The sequence below is a fragment of the Patella vulgata genome, chromosome 8, assembly GCF_932274485.2.
Source record: "Patella vulgata chromosome 8, xgPatVulg1.2, whole genome shotgun sequence".
Taxonomy (NCBI): Eukaryota; Metazoa; Mollusca; class Gastropoda; family Patellidae; genus Patella; species Patella vulgata.
This window is the reverse complement of record NC_065886.2, coordinates 37,697,468-37,715,889: the sequence shown is the minus strand read 5'-3', so window position 1 is coordinate 37,715,889 and position 18,422 is coordinate 37,697,468. Positions and strand designations below refer to the sequence as shown.

The window sequence follows — 18,422 nt, the reverse complement described above, 5'->3', positions numbered from 1 at the left end:
AATCGTGTGCCTTTAAGAATTTCGCGCCATCTTTAAAGACTTTGCATAAGACTGAGAAACAACCTATCCACATCGAGAGCAAGATTGTATCTAATCTGTGGTATTTGTGTTCTTCATCCAAGTTACCATCTAAAGAACACTTTATAGCGTTGAGTTTTGTTAAATTTAAGGAAAATGATCATTGCATGGACTTGTGGCTCAGTGTGGCCTTAAAAAGCTGAAAACCGTATTAGAGATTGGAAAAACATAACTCTATTTACCCGAATTGAATTCTGGTGGTGTTCTTTTAACATCTTCGTTGCTATTGGTAGCCTGGTTTAATAACAGATCTAATAGTTCCGACCTAAAAAATACAGAGAATTCCGGCGTTAAATAGGAGAATAAATTATATAACTAATACCACCATCCCTTTATCATATAGATCGCAAATGTCCGCCACAATGATTTAGAACTTTGTCCCATTTCACCAGCATGGATGTTTCTGGATTTTACGTATATAGTATCATAGTTGTAGCGGGTGTGGCACACGAGGCAGAGCATGTATACTCTTTATGAACACGGTACGTCCATATATTATTCCAGTAATTGTATATCGGACTTTCTGGATTATAACATTTGCTTCAGTTTAAAATATTATAAAAAGCTTTTTCAATGTATGTATATCGTTTTATTAACCAAATCAGTCTAGAGAACGGTTTAAAATTATCAAATGAATATTAGACTGTTATAAAAAAAAATATTCGTTTATAACACTAACTAACAAGTTAATGTAATCCAATTATATAGCAATTTGGCTAAAATACTTATCCAAATTTCGTTTCGTTTTTTTAATAACACCGCTTACCTTCGTGGATAAAAACGGAACGAAATAGATTCTATGTTTTAATCAGATAAATTATAATGACTCTTACAGACGGACTAAAATCCGAGATTGGTTCTACATAATAAATTTAATATTGTGAGGTAAATTGACCATATTGTTAAGTGGTTTATGACACCAAGTTTCCTAACCATTCGACAAAATACCGATTTTACATTAGTAGAGGTGAATCATATACAGTGGAGGTGGTAATAGATTTTCAAAAGGTGTAAACATGATTGTTAATCTTCTTTGAGCGGCACGAATATTAGTATACATATATGAAACCATAACGCCCAACTAGTTATAACCCATTATGTAGGAACAACCAATTTAGTCATAACTCATTTAGCTATTTTCTATGCTGATGCAGCGACAACCCTTTTAGTCATAACTCATTTAGCTACAACCCATTCTTATGTAACTGATTTAGCTACAACCCGTTTAGTCATAACTCATTTAGCTACTTAGCTACAACCCATTCTGATGTAACCGATTTAGCTACAACCCGTTTAGTCATAACTCATTTAGCTACTTAGCTACAACCCATTCTGATGTAACCGATTTAGCTACAACCCTTTAGTCATAACTCATTTAGCTACAACCCATTCTGATGTAACCGATTTAGCTACAACCCATTCTGATGTAACCGATTTAGCTACAACCCATTCGTATGTAACCGATTTAGCTACAACCCTTTAGTTATAACTCATTTAGCTACAACCCATTCTGGTGTAACCGATTTAGCTACAACCCTTTCAGCTATAAACCATTTAAGTATAACCCATTTAGTTAAAACCATTCAGTTACAAGGTACAAAATTTCTCTTTTTAAACACCCAATACCACTTCTCGCTTATCCATGGAAGTCACATAGCTAACAATTTATGTTGTTGTATTGTATAAAAGGTAAAGTTAGCACTGGTTTGACGTAGAAATAATACCAAGGTCAAGATAACTGTTAAAACCCAATGAACCCACCTTCTTGATACGCAATACATTGTTTTAATTATGGATGAAGATTCACAAAATTATCTAATCATGTACCCCCTCAGTCAGTAGGTTCAAATGCTTGTAATAATGAGTAATAATCTTAAAAGAAAAAAAAATTCAACTCCATGAATAAATTTCAGATGTTGTGAAGTACAGTTAGAGTATGGGGAAAATTGTTGAATTATTAACTACAAGAAATCTACAGATACTTGTAGTTGTGGAGAAAAGAAGGCAATTTGGTCTGTCCACTGTTCTATCTATTGCTCTATCCATTGTTCCATCAATTGTTATACCCACTGTTCCATCAAGTGTTCTACCATTTTTTTCTATCAAGTGTTCTATCCATTGTTCTACCAATTGTTATATCCATTGTCCTACCAATTGTTTTATAAATTGTTGTATCCGTTGTTCTATTAGTCGTTTTATTTGTTGTTCCATCCAATGTTCTATACTCTTGTTCTATTAACCGTTCTATTAATGGTTTATCTGATTGCTATATCAATAGTTCCCTCCATTGTTCTATCAATCAATGATGAATATTCCATCAGAGTTTTAACACAACAATAGTCCCTGAATAATCTTGACCTTATCGTAATTCCTGTTTTAACTGACACTAAAGATTTTTAATCTGCATGCAGCAAACCAGTTTTACAATTTATTTTAAAACAATGCTTGTTTTATTATGTGTAGTTAACGTTCACTAATATTTGTGTTTTAAAAGCATTAAGAGCTGACTCAGTCTGAAGTGGGTGCTCGTGGAAGGAATCGACATGCTAATTCACGCTTTTCAAATGAAATCCCCACTGATTCCATTTGAGAAAATCCATTCTAAACTTGATTAACATCCTGTCACCATTCAGGATGTAAAGAGACACATCACTGGGATGAACTGACAGTTAAAAATAGATCTGAATTGTTTCCAAGCACAATTCTATGAAAAAAAAACAAAAATAAAAAGATGATAAAATAAAACACTTTTAAAAATGTTCATGTTTAAAATCCACTTAAATCTGACTGTTAGACAGGTACAAATAATTAATCTGTTACTTAAATATTCGCGACTTGTTCTTAAGTGAAGTGTTTTAAAGAAAATGCGTTCAAGTAGCCCTTGGTGGCTGTTAAGTTGACGTCTCCTCGAAAATCAGAATGTGAAAAAGTCTGTAGCTTGTGTACGGTGGCTCGACGAGCATCATAGAAAACTAATAAAATCCCTAACACATTGAATATGGAAATGTGGCCAGTCGATTTAAGATGATTACAATTTCCGAGTTACCCCGCCTTGTCTACGAAACCGTGGTAACACTCCGATATGATCCAGCTTTAAGTATTGGGTAAACATACTGACCTAAGAAAAAGTTCATATTATCATAGAGATCTGGAACCGCGCTTGCCCAGTTCGTTAAGCTGGAGATACCGTGTTCCACTGTGGCGTTGGCCGAGAAGGTCCCCTCTTGCAGTGATGCATGACGGAGCCCCTGGCAAAGGTCAAGGTATAGTCGTTTGGATGGGACGAAAAATCGAAATCCTGTGTACACATTGGCGTGTACGTAAAAGATCCGCTTTCCGGGCAACGTTTCCCTCGTAGCACACTGAACAACGGGACGTTAAATCCCACTTCATTTTATATAAATCTGGCCTTAAGTTTGAGGCGTAAATACTGACACAACAAATACACAACAAATAAGTCATATTATCAAAAAATTCTATGTTCAAATATAAGGCGTGAATAAATGCAATAATAACCAGGCAATGTCGACAGATATGATGATAATGGATGTGTTTAAAGGGTTAATAGACTGTCAGTATAAATTATAAAATGATGAATAACTTCCACCAGTCAGATTATATTTACAAGTAAGTCTGCTATTAATTAGTTAACACAATAAGCACCAGGCGTGCCATGATTTATCTGAGTTGAAACTAATAACAACCCACAAAACTTACACAACAGGTTGTGTTGACATTCTACTGTTATAAGTATTTGATCAAAATGGTCCGTGGCTCAGTGAGATAGGCGCTTGCTTACTAAAATAGTGTTGGCCGAGAAAGTCCATCGGAATTTTCTAGCATGGTTTCCTCTTTTACTATTATGCTTTAGTTTTATCCTTAGATGATAATATTTTCATATCTAATTTATATTAATTGACGCGTAAATTATGGGTATTTCATTTCGGCTATAAACTCATTTATTGTTTGACCTCATCCTTGACCCCCGTATTTATGTGTATAACGTTTATATACAGATCATAAATAAACACCTGATTGACGGCTCATCAAATTAACCTCGTTATGGTTTTTTTTTTCTCATCAATGTATTAGTTTATAGTGGTCTAGAGTGTCACACTTCGAGCTCTAAATCATCGGCCAGCTCAGGCTTCCGGCCGCGGTTTACATGCCTGGTGTGAGTGTATGTGGCTTCGAGATAGGGTCGTCTTTTCAACCTTGTGGGTTTACTCCGAGTACTTCGGTTTCCGCCAGTTTAGCGTACGCTCAGATAATAAAACAAGACAACTTGTCTGCGATATCTCCCTCGTTGGAAGCGGGTGTTAAACACCAATAGAAGAAGAAAACGGCACGGTGATTCAGCGAGTAAGACGCTAGCTCAATAACCAGGGCATCCGGCAATCGATCACGTTGTTAACCGAGAAAGTTTTCCGAGAATATCTAGCTTGATTTTTCTTTGTCAGTGGTGCAGGACAGATGTCCTGATGAGGAGTAGTGTCTTGTCGTTCGAATGGGACAGACAATCGTGCATGTACAAGAACCCTTGATATTTGGAAATTGACATAAGAGTAGGACGTAATATTACCCTCATAGTACGCACGATGTATAGCGTATGGCCGTTTTCCTTAACCCAGTCGGTGCTGAAAGGGCAAGACGTTAAACCCCATTTCATTTCATTTTATTAGTTTCTATCCGGAGATAAACTATTAATTCACATAAATGTAACTATATTATTTTAAAACAAATGATTTAGATAAAAGATATCTTAATTAATATCATATGCTCATGAGCAATAACTTAAACACTGATGTACAAAATTGTTGATAGAAATAATTTAAATATTTTAGATATCTTAATCAATATCATATGTCCAAGTTTCCAGAATAAACGGCAAAATAATATTGACTTTCCTATCATAAACAACAAATAATTCCAATATCATATATCTTAATTATTAGCATATGTCCAATCTTCCACAAAAAAATCCCCAAAAAGTAGGACGTTTAACCCCATTTCATTTCTTGCACATTCCTTTCCGTTTCATATAGGGGACTTTTACGGTAGATTCCCATTCAGTATGTTCCAAGCATGCATTCTTGCTGCTCCCCAACCTTATTAAAATCCGATGCTATTTTAACCACTAAAGACATGTTTCTAAAAACGGCTCTGGACCTGTGACTCTAACATAATAATGCTTCTGGCCTTAATAACACCACCAATCAAGTGTCTGGATAATCAAAGCATTTGGAAAGTTTTCGCGAAAGTTCTGTTTGAATAGTAGTTAGACTGGAGTGTTTGTTAAATTGACATTTTTATATACAATAACTTTGTGTTCGTGTTTTTAACCATGTCTTTTTATTACTCTTTCATATGTAAATAATCCTAATTAAATCAAACTAACCATACTATGTATAATGTATTGGACGTTAAATTGAAATAAACAACAATTAGGAAACCGAACAAATGGGAGCAGAGCGTTGGCATAATCTTAATTAGAAAGCGACGCGAGAGGATTTATCACATATGGGAAAACAATATTCATGATTCGTCTGGTGTGGTACATTTGGGTCTTTCTTAATCCAATATTGATTCTTTACGAGGTCGTTTTTTTGTAATTAATAACGCTTGTATTGTGGTCATTGATCAACGGACTGACACCAAACGTTACACAATGTAATTAGTACGAACATATCTGTCAAGTCACTGTACTATAAACCAAAGAATGCAATTTTCCAACCAGGAGCAATATCGTCAATGAATATTACCCCTTTCAATACATATTGCTCCCTAAATTTGTTATATGAACCCATTCGATACACATTGCCCACTTAGTCTGTCATGTAAACCTTTCGATACATATGGCTCACCAAGTTTGTTATATGAACCCATTCATTCGATACACATTGCTCACTAAGTTTGTTATGGGAACCATTTCGATACATATTGCTCACCAAGTTTGTTATATGAACCCCTTCAATACATATTGCTCCCTAAGTTTGTTGAGGGGTTGGATGGCCGAATGGTTAGCACGTGCGTGCTATATCATAAGGCCTGTCATTGAGTCAACTGGCGTGGTTTCGAATCCACGGTTGTACGTGACAAGGAGTAGGGTCACCTGTCCAGCCTCGTGGGTTTTCTCCGGGTCCTCCCGTTTCCTCCCACAGCTAAAGACACCTACGCGCAAGCGAAATATTGAAATAAAAAATTAAACCATATGTTAGTCCCGAAATGACCTAGTTTGTGTCGAGTGGACGTTAAACCCCATTTCTCTCTCCCTAAGTTTGTTGTATGAATCTCTTCGATACATGTCTGTCACTACGTTTGTTATATAAATCCCATCGATACATGCTGCTGACTAAGTTTTTTTTATATGAACCCCTTCGATACATATTGCTCCCTAAGTTTGTTATATATATGAACCACTTCGATACATATTGCCCATTAAGTGTTTTGTTATATGAACCCCCTTCGATACATATTGCTAGCTAGTAAGTTTGTTACACCAACCCTTTCAAAATATATTGCTCCCTAAGTTACTTATATGAAACCCTTCAATACATATTGCTCACCTAGTTTGTTATATGGACCTCTTCAAAACATATTGCTCATTAAGTCTGTTATATGAACCCTTTCAATACATATTCTCCACTAAGTTTCTTACATGAACCCTTTCAATACATATTGGTCCCGAAGTTTGCACTTTCAACAAATATTGCCCGCTAACGTTGTTATATGAACCCTTTCAATACAAATTGCTCGCTAAGTTTGTTAGTCACTGAGTTGTTATAGGCACCCCTTCAACGAATATTCCCCAGTAAGGTTGAAACATAATAAGGTAATTAATTGACCAGAGTTGTTTTTATTACTACCGCCTTTTGTTTAGTTTTTTTTCCTAGAAAGTTGTCTTGTTGACCATACAACCGACCTTTATCTTGCATGTATTGGCAAACTATCTTTGAGATAAAAGTGCAACACCCGCGGAACAAGGTTACAGCTGCTTCTTTTACAGATAACCCATTCGTTCATACACCAAACATTTATATTAGAAAAATAAGAATGATTGACAATATAATAGACAAGTTCCGATGTCGTTGCTCACCCCATTTAATCAAATAAGTAAAAATGTAGAAAAAGAAAATAATGTCTTTAACAAGAAACCAGTCTAAATCAAGCAAACTTTTAGTTTATAAAAACAACTTGTCCAATATAGTTGTCAGTCAAAAAAGTGGAATTTGTTTTAAAAAAATATTTAGAGAAGATAATTTAATATTTGATTAAACCGTAACTGATGAAGTTTAAATAAGATATCATTATTTCCTTGCAGATTACAAAAACTGTGTTGAAAGGGACGCAGTGTGGCAAAGTACTCTATAACTTTCATCAAATTTAACGGTCATTTAGGTGCTTAGAACTGTATGGCCTCAGTTGTTTTTTGATAATATTGTCTTCGAAAAGAGTAGGGGATATTGAAATGCAAATACCTATGCAGGTTGCGATATGATTCATAGTCATGGATATTTGACATGCTTTGAGAGTATGTTCACAGATGAAGAACTTTTCGCCCCAACAGAACCACTGAGCTGCATGTGCAACACGGAATAGCGCCATAAACGTGGCAGGGGCCCATTGTCAAATTTTACACTTCAAGGAAGAGTTGATGAAAATTGCCGCGTGCTGGTTTATCTATCCATGTTTGCTTTCCTATGGGTTCTTGCATAATATTTACTGTTTAACGTATCTTTGCTTTAGTGTGTTACGTTTAATTTAATCGGGAGACGTGGTCGTCAACGTCAACCGACAACACTGCAAGAATTGGCCGTGGTACTGCAAGAGGAGTGGGTCAGATTGTCCCAAATTGTGATTGGACGGCTGATTAGGAGCATGCCATGACGAATTGCTGAATGTCTGAGGATTGGTGGAGCAATTACTCATTATAAAGACAAAAATCAAAAACGTCCATTTTCACTTTTGACGGTGTATGTCTTTGCGAGTGAAATGGGGCCGCCAGATAAGCCGCCCATATGAACTGTTGATGTTCACGTGTAGGCAATTGGCCTGTTATTAACATACACTGGTTACCTCTAATAAAAACAGTAGTGCATTTCCCAAGTTTTGTATTGTTTCTGAATATCCCCTACTTGTTTGGAAGAGTATATATGATATTGACTTTTCAACTCTGTATAAACTTCTCTTAAGGCACGGACTGGCTATGATCTAATTAAACATGTAATTAATCCCATATGTTATCTCTGTTATCACTAAAATAGTATTACAGCAGGAAATGACTATAACTAATAAATTTCAGAGATATCGCGTTCTTGCAGATTACAAAATATTGTAAACTGTTTCCAGTGTGATAAAGGAAATGACTGTGAAGGAGATGGACTATGGAATAATAATATCTCTTCTTTCAGATAACAAAACGACTCTGACCGTGTCGAAAATGATTCTAAGGCTGACTTTGAAGGAATCAAGGATATAATGTAACCGCTGGCAAGTAATATATATAAAATACAGATAGTATAAAAATACTATTAAATTTATTTATTTTCCCGCGTTGAAATAGTAAGCATTGTGTCATATGTTTACCACCTAAACCAACCCTGATCGATTCCTTTATTGGAATTGTAACAACTTCGAGGTATATTCATCACCCGCTTCCTATGAGGTGATATCGTAAACAAATCCCTCCATATATGACCATCTGATTCACAATATCCGTTCCAACTGATTTGCTCTGGTATCACCATTTGGAATGGATTTCCGCCTCCACTGTCAAACAGTTACGTATTTTGTATTGCGTCTATGCCGTTCACACAATAACTACTGTGAATTGTTGTCTCAATCCGCAGTTAACAATGTATTCGATACAATTTAAAAGCAAATTGACGACAATTGGTTCCCTTAATCAGTGGTAAGATTACTTTAATCGCCTTATTACCTCTGACAAGGATATCAATATTTGTTGAGGTTGCAAGTGGGGACATTTTTGGTTGGAAAGATCGAGTCTACCGACTGACCAATAAAATGGCCACAGATCACTAATTATTCCCCCATTGACTTTAATGTTAATCCTCGTCCCTTAGACCGGCTCTAACTTTTTCCCAAATTTTCTTTGGGTAGAACGCCTTCTGCCACAGATGAAGCAACATGTGACAAACTCTTGCCAAAAAGCATGTATGAGGTTCACCATGAAAAACTTGAGATACACAAGCTGGAAGTAGAGACAAGTAAACATGCAATTTCCGTCCCTACATTTCAACGTAACCAACCTCACAACTCTTGTATCCTTCCGCATCAAAATCATGAATATTCACCAAAACCTGGCAGAAAATATATTTTCAAATCCGTTTTTTCGATTCTACACCAAAAAGTCAACAAAAATCGCCTTGAAAAAGGGAAAGAGAGACTAAAGATAACTTTGGCCCTTGTTTGGTGATCTGTGTCCAAATAATATACATGTTACCTCACCTTATCTTAGAATCGACTTCTCAAGTTTCCTTTTTTTTCACTAGATAAAACCTTCAGCTACCACCAGGCAATGTAAATTAGTATGTATAGTCGTTTCATATCATTACAGAGATATCGCACATGGATGCCAAAATATGATTATTTTCAGTGAAATCGACATATTAGATAATTACATTAAAATGTTACCTAACTTAGAATCGACTTCTCAAGTTTCGTTTATTTTCACTGGATAAAACCTTCAGTTACCACCAGACAATGTAAATTAGTATGTTTAGTCATATATCGCACATGGATGCCAAAATGTGATTATTTTCAATGAAATCGAAGTATTAGATAATTACATTAAAAAATCTAAAGCTATGATATTTTGTTTGTTAATCTTTAGATAAAGAAAATATGTTATGTAAATTATCATTTTATGTAAAGTGTGATTTTCTGGTATGTATTTCATTTAATAGATGTGATTTCTCGACCAATCAGATTACAGTACAGAATATGACTGGTTTTATCAATGCTATCTTAGTCTACCATATATATATTTCTCTAGGTGTAAGGTCAAGCAGATTTCCGTGTTACTGTCTGGCTCCTAATGGAAGAAAACATTCATGCTGATGTCACGCAAAACGCGGAAACACAACTTCTGTTTCAGGTAACGTTGTCTTGAATAAATGAAATGAAATGAACTGGGGTTTAGGGTCCTACTGTTGTCTTGAATAATGGCACCCTATCCTTGTAGCAGACAGTATGGAATATGTTTAACCTTTGTTGATGCCCAGACAATGTTGTGAGTAAAATTTCAGTAGGGTAAGGGCGGAGGCTTACCCATGTTTAAATAACTGACATTTGTATGCTTGATATAGAAACCATGCAGAGAGCGAGGTGATTATTTCTAAACATTATTTAAAATTTATTGAAAACTTGTTGAAAATCGTTGTCGTTCTCCTTTAATACAAGGGTGACTGTGGATATCGATTGTTGCTCTTTTGTGCTATTTATTAAATAGAAATAAGGAATTGTCTATTGGCGGACTAATAAACGCGGTTTCAATTTTTAAAAAAAATAATCTACACCAATATTCATAATAAAACCAAAAGCTGAAAGATATAAATCATATCTGTAAAATGTTGTTTATAATAAAAACAACAAATCTAACACAGGTGAAATCTATGTTTTCAGTATTGTATAGTCCATGATTTAAATTGAGCAGCCAGACCGTGTCATTCATCTACATCACATCTCACTCTCTTGTTTCTATAGTCTTATTTATATACATGGGTTGTCTTATTTATATACATGTTATTTTAATACTTGACCAATATAAAACCATGTTTCGTTCAGACTCATTATAATTGAAACCAGATTAATTGTTCTGAAAGCCACGGTCAGGGCTTATAGTTAATACTTGTTGAAATCGCATATGTCTACAAAAACTAACAAAAAGCGAGCCCAGTGCTTCAATTTTAAGCGGACGTCATTCGAATGACCACAATATCGACGTTTAAACATATTTTATACATTTTGTACTTTTCCGCACTCATGTGTATTTCTTACGGGATTTAAGAATGATCGGATGCTTTGGATGGACTGGTAATTGCCCTGTCGAACTCCGGTGTAAAGGTCCTTGGATTTTCGATAATCCTTCAAAATTAGTTTCTTGGTGGACGTAAGGCGTTGACTCACTAGGTTTACGTGTTCCATCTAGCTTAACCATCGCTGGCGTCTTTAAACGCATCTGAAAGGTATAATGACATTTGGAACCAAGCCCATTTAATATACCTAGGTTTTCGAGACAATTGTAGCCAACTTTCACATCAAACTCTGTTGTCGATTACCTCTGTAGACACATCCATTGATTTGGGTTACAAAATTCATATCATTTTAACATGAAGCTTGAACCGCCTATATCATTTCAACAAAATTTAATCCCAAAGTTAGACACTGGGTTATGCAATGACGGATCCTGTACAAAATGTCGGGTTTCCTAATGTATATAGATGTTTATTAAATCCAGTTATTGTAACCCATGCGGAATATTCCGCAGTATTTATAGAAGCTTGTCTCGCTGGAGTACTTTAGTCTATAGATTCTATTAACTAGTCATTTTATATTCATAGGCGCCACAATAATCATATTACACGGTTTGAAATCCTGACGGATGAAGTCCACGTCACTCAAATATAGAATTACTGACAGTTATTTATCGAAGCCTTTATATTCCACATCAAAAATAAAATGAAAGTAATGTTGACCGAGATGCTCGTGTAACTTCTGCTCATAGTCATCGGTTATAGATTTATAATGATTATAGTCTTTCCGCTTAAATAACTTTGCACGCAAGTACGTAATTATCCCACGGCCTCAAAGTGCATAACTCATCTTAAATTGTCGACTGCAAGCGTCACGATCGGAGACAAAGACTGTTATTAATAGTAACCAATCAACAGTGTTGTATCATCTATTCTACTTACACTTTCCACTTGAATGTTTAACAACTTAATCTTTAATTGGTTAGTGCTAATTAATTCTGAATTCTTGTACGAGGATTTGAAGTTAATTGAAAATTTGCAATACTTTATTGTGGAAGCGGGCGTTAAATACCAACCAGGAAACAAGCATGCAATACGTTTACTCAACCCCAACAGCAGCTACAGTGTTTCAAATTCCTTACAGGCTGACCAAATGTTGTAACGCGATTTCAGAATGTTCACATCGAAAGCGTCACTGGGATCTCTTTTTATTTGGTCCAGGTCATCCAGGTATATTTTACTTCAACCCTCTTTTCAAATGCTTAATGGCTACACAAATGCACGACATGTTTTTCTTTTTTAGATATTTGAACTTTATTCGCTGCGCAATGAAGTGTTTTCAGTACAATTTGGTGGCTTTAGTCACCTTGTTTGGCATACTAATCAGTGACACAATCAGAACAAGCTGTTCAGATTGATGGTAGAGTTTATGAAGTGTACCAGGCTCATCACTAACCGTAATAATATTTTTTATCGTCAACCATGAGCTGAACCTAATATATAGATGGTTTGTCCCAAATCTAATAAAATGGAATTAACTCACTTATAGCTCAAAATATACCACATGACAGGGAGTTTACTCTCCTCTTATAAATACCATTTTAAAAACATGTTCCCTTGATATGTGATCTGTTTCACTCTCTAAACTTACTTTTATCTTACAGTATGATATTGTAATGGCCTTGATCAGTCAAATATTTGATCCAAATGGTGTAATAAGATAACCATAATACAATACACAGATTAATGTATTAATTTATTACAGATGTCAACCACTGTGTCTGTCGCTGTTAACGTAGCGCATGCCCAGTAGCACCAGTTTTTTTTACGTACAAATAGTTACGAACAGGCGCCATGCAGTGTGCTATGAGAGACAATGTGTTCGGACTACAGCCTACTCTTATTTCGAATTCCAACTGTCAAGTGGTTCTTTTATGTGCACGCCAATGTGTACACGGGACCTTGTTTGTTCGTACCATCCGAATAACTAGGCGAAGTTTCTTATGCCGTCCTGCGTCATGCACCACAGACGATGGGAAAACGTTGAGGAACTTTCCCGGGACTTCGGAAAATTGTTCGGTACTAAACAGCCCTTTCGATGTAGTTTAGATACATGAATTTGAGACTCAGACCACCGAGTTAATATATCTTTAAAGATATTAAAGTCGCATGGTTAAAGCTTTCGTTCATCACCTGGATTCAGTTACTTGATTGAATCATTCTTTAAAGTCCGTCATTTGTCTCGTGTGCCTGATGTCACGTGAACTTATGTTATTTTTCCATTCCCCTATGTTTGTTTTCATGTATGGCACCCCCTCCACTTGCTTTCATGTATGGTGCAGTCCCCTGCACGTGCTCTTATATTTTGCGATGTCATTTTGACGCAAAGATAAATATGTGAAATTACGATGATACATTCTGATCTTACACAAAGTTAAACTCCAAATAGCGACGTTTCTTAAGCAAGAGCTAAATCTGTCTATTGCATATATTCCTGTTTGCCTTTGAACGGATTGAAACACGACCGCCATTTAATAATTTAAGTTAATACTGGATAATCGAGACTGTTTTTTATCGTAAGAACAGTATGAATGAAAATCAAGACTATTCTATTATTCAAACAATCATAACTTAACTCAGAATGAAGTAATTTGACTGAAATATTTAACATACTCCCATTTCATTATCTATGTTTAAATTGCCAGCACTTTCTTTAAATCTTACATAATGCATCTAAAAACGAGAGACTAAAAGATAAAAACGGAAGTTACGATGGCAAACTAAGCAGAGTGGTTTCTTTTACTATACCAATACTTAAATCAGCCAAAGTTAAAGTATCTTACCTAAATATAAAGTCATGATGGATTTAACAGGCATGCAATTCTTAAAACCAAACAGAATTATTTATGTAACATTATTTCCGTGTTTTAACCACCATTTAAAACACTTTATATCTTTCATTAACCTCACTAAGAAGTTTTAACATACTAGGTATCTGGAATGCTGAAAAATTACCTAATGCAAGTTATTGAAGACATTTCTGATTGTAAAAAAGGAATACCGCATTATTTTAAACTGTAATAACTCATGGTTGTCTTTTAATTTAAAAAATGAGTCAGATGAAAAATATAATGAGTGTTTCAGTACAATTTCGATGTTGAATCCAATATCATTTTGGTATTTATTGTTGACAATGTCATTTAACTTATGTTCACTACCATCCACGTAGCCACAGTACACAATTAATTTTTGCATTGACTCTTAATTTTAATTCTCTTCTCTTTGACCGGCTCTAACTTTTCCCCAAATTTTCGTTGGGCTGAATACTCTCTACTACAGATGGCGCAACATGCACTTACTATTAGCCGCCATACGTAAATTCAGTTGATGTGTACAATATAATGAAAGAAATGAAATGAAATGAAATGGGTTTTAACGTCCTACTGTTGAAGACGGGCATATGCTATACAGTGGGCTATGAGGGAAATTTTGCCAGACTAGCGGCGCTACGGCCAACTCTTATAGCGAATTCCAACTGTCAAGGGTTCTTTTACGTGCACGCCAATGTGTACACGGGACCTCGGTTTTTCGTCCCATCCGATATACTATACACTGTCCCCCCTCTTTTCCTGCACCACTGACAAGGTGAAACCACGGCGGAAATATCCGATGAACATTCTCGCTCAACACAGGGATTGAACACGGGACCTCCAGATTAGCACGCCATCGTCTTACTCACTGAATCACCGTGGCATAATATATAATGAAGGAATTAGGAATCTTAGAGCTTAATGAACCGTAAATGTTGATAGAAGAAGTGACTGGGATTAAAAAAAAATAAATCATAAACTTTTTCTATTGTTTGATTCTAATTGACTACCCAGTAAATATAACGACCCCTTTTGTCTAACGAACCATAAAACTGGTTAGAAATGTTCAGCTAAGAAAATTAGTCAGGGAGTTTTTGCAATAAAAATGTACTCACTCCGAAACTAATTTATGTTTTAACTGTTAAATTTGTTCCATTATTGTTGTCATATCCAAGTGTAAAATTGGTGAGTTAATTAGATAAACTTGGCAAAGAAATCGTCATGCGTTATATTGTTGAAATTGGGTTAGTAAACTACGGAGTATCCATTACAAAGCTTTCAATAATTTAATGTTACGTTAGTCTATTTATCACATGAATGCGGATTATGTCCAATCAATCATAAACATTTCTCCAATCATTTTATTGATTCACACAAAGCTTTTAAGGGGGAGTTGGGAGGTCGAAAGCAGTAAAAACCGAGGTATTACCAATGCGATCTCAATAACAGGATCTCGTCAACTGGTTTCCAGCGGTAAACTAACTATTGAAATAACCGTGGGTTATTCTGAATGGAAGATAGGTCTTGACATATTGTGGCTCTTGAAGCGTTACTGCCAACTGGCACACAACCCCAAGGTAAATCAGCCCTTTTCTTGAAGGGAGCTATGGTGGCTAAGTGAAAAAGATGCCATCACCCCAGTGTTCCTAATCTGGCGTTATTTAACCTACTTGTAGCCAGGAGCAAAGCCTTTGAAATGCTCTATGAATGGTCCCTAACGGCACTATTGGACACTGTATCTCCAAAGGTACGATTGGGCATTTAATCAAGGAAAGTGGGGTGGTAAAACTTTCCTTGTACTGCATCTATCTCTAACTGATGCTAGACTAATCTCTCATTTACGACTGGCTCTTCTTGTAAGTTTTCAAGGTAAACGCTGGTCTGCGATAATACCCTTAGCGGAAGCGGACGTTAAACCCCACAAACGAACAAATGATTGGGCCTCACAATAAATCTAACTTAGTACCGGGAGCTAAAATAATTATACCTCCACAAGCTGCGGTGTGGCCCGGTACAGTTGGCGATGATGTGAATGCATCACAAAAACATGACTCACGATGATAAACGTTGACGTCAGCTACTAGGCCAGTCTACGGCATGTGGAACGCTCACCTACCAAGGGTTACCTTAAATGCACGCCAGTATACATGTACACACCCGGGTACCTCGGGTTTTCGTTGAATACGAAATACCAGACACATTTTACTTGTCAGCCCCACAGGCGCCATTATCTCTGACAGGTAATTCCGAAGCTTCTTTTCGGCCCACACCGGAATTCGATGCCGGGGCATTAACGGAGATTATCGATTATTCCCGGGTGTATTGAACAGATCAGAGTATTCAGAGAAATGTTATTATAATACAATGATTATATAACTAGAGTGAATTACTTTGCCTTCAAGCTTCAAGGTCTAATGTGGGAGGTAATGTCGCGAATCGAATTTGAAAAGGAGAGAGAGAGAGAGAGAGAGAGAGAGAGTTTGTGTCCCAATAGGCCATATTGGGACTAACATTTGGTACATTGTTATTTCAATAATTCGGTTTTGCGTAGATGTCTTTATTAGTGGGAGGATGGCTTACAGACCTGGAGAATAAACCACGAGATTGTGCAAGCAACTCTAATCCTTGTCACGAACAAGTGTGGGATCGAAACCACGCCACTGGACTCAATGGCATACCTTATGATCTAAAGCGCACACGTTAGACCCCCTGGTCACCCTAAACAGTTTCTGAATCACGAGATCCTCATAATGTTATTGGGAAGGAACTTACTCCATGCATGGTTTATGGAAGTAATGACCGAAGAATAACTCTTTCTGTTGCGCATGTATCATTAAATTAGCCATAAATTAAAACGTTGATTGTTATTGTGAAATTTATCGTGGTGTTGTGTGAAATTACCTGGGCATAATGCTAATCACGACACGGTGATCAAATCGATTCTTGAAGGCATCGATCTGAGATCAGGTTATTAAAGTTAAAATGATTTATAGCGTAATAAAACCTTCCTTAATTAATTGACGTGTCATTGATCACGGTAGCATGTCAATACTATAGTGGCGTACATATGGTATATCGTTCTGGATCTGTTTACAACACCACAGTGGCGGACATATCGAAGATGTATCGGTGATGATGGGGGGGGGGGGGGTGGATGGATGGATGGTTAGCACGCGCGGGCTGTATCATAAAGTCTGTCATTGAGTCAACTGGCGGGGTTTCGATTCCCCGGTTGTACGTGACAAGGAGTAGGGTCGCCTGTCCAACCTCGTGGGTTTTCTCCGGGTCCTCCGGTTTCCTCCTACTGCTAAAGACCCATACGCGCAAGCGAATTAGGGAAATAAAATTGAACCATATGTTAGTCCCGAAATGACCTAGTATGTGTCGAGTGTACGTTAAACTCCATTTCTCTCTCTCTCTCTCTGTATCGGTGATGATATGTTTACAATATGACAGTAGTGGTGTAGGCGACATGTGACAGAGTGTTATTGGTGCGGATCTGTTTACAATATGAACTTCAAGTAACAATACATACGCAAATAATACATTATGTGACCATTTAAGCAAATGAGAAACGGTACGAGTATAAACTGCCTCGTCCATGATACCTAATAGTCCGCCAGTTCCAGACCCGAAGGCCTTAGTCCGACTCCGACATACATTAGTCCTACTCCTTGGTAGAATGAGAGTCATTTGATCCAACAAACAGTAACAATAATAATCGAATAGTGCATAAGTCCCATGGTTTGAGAAACCTACTTCTCCATATGCCAAAAGTTCAATTTTTCGATTTCGATAACCATAGTAATCGAATAGTGCAAAAGTTCCATGGTTTGAAAAAACTGGAGTCCCACTCCCCCATAGGCCAAAAGTTCCACTTTTCGATTTCGATAAACTTGACTTTACCCGATTCGAACAACGTCAGCACCTCAACGTTTTCGTCAATGTCTTCGTTTGTTAAATTATTGAAATTTCAACTATATTCAAAATTGATTTAAACAGCAAGCCAATGCAAACCACTAACCTAGAGAAAGCTGCTGTTAGGAATTGTACACGCAACGCATCGAATCCATACAGCTCTATTGATGAACCATCGGAAAATACACCGTCGATGTGAGCAGAAGAAATGTGGATTCGAGTCAGTTCATGATAATCCTCTCCTCCCTAGATATACAACCAAATCTTTGCAGCCCCAAATATACAAACTAGTCAAGGAGTTCGCAGATATACAAGCCAATTTAAGGTTTCGTAGATATACAAGCTAATCTAGGCGTTCGCAGATATACAAACAAGTCCATGTGTTCCCAGATATACAAAACAATCTACACATTTCCAGATATACAAACCAATCTAGATGTTCGAAGATATACAAATCTAGGTGTTCCCACATAATATACAATATTGGTGTTCGCAATCTAAGCTAGGTGTTCCTACCTAGATACAGAAATCTTGGTGTCCCCTGATATACAAACACAATCAC

General features: G+C 36.5%; 1 protein-coding gene across 1 annotated transcript in view; it reads right to left on the bottom strand.

Annotated features, from left to right (window-relative positions):
* Window positions 1-18,422, bottom strand: part of LOC126829283 (glycine receptor subunit alpha-2) — a 99,066-nt gene that overhangs the window by 18,689 nt on the left and 61,955 nt on the right. Inside the window, exon 2 of the mRNA XM_050559068.2 lies at window positions 261-343. Coding sequence (XP_050415025.1) covers window positions 261-343 — 83 coding nt within the window. The remainder of the gene's footprint in view (window positions 1-260; window positions 344-18,422) is intronic.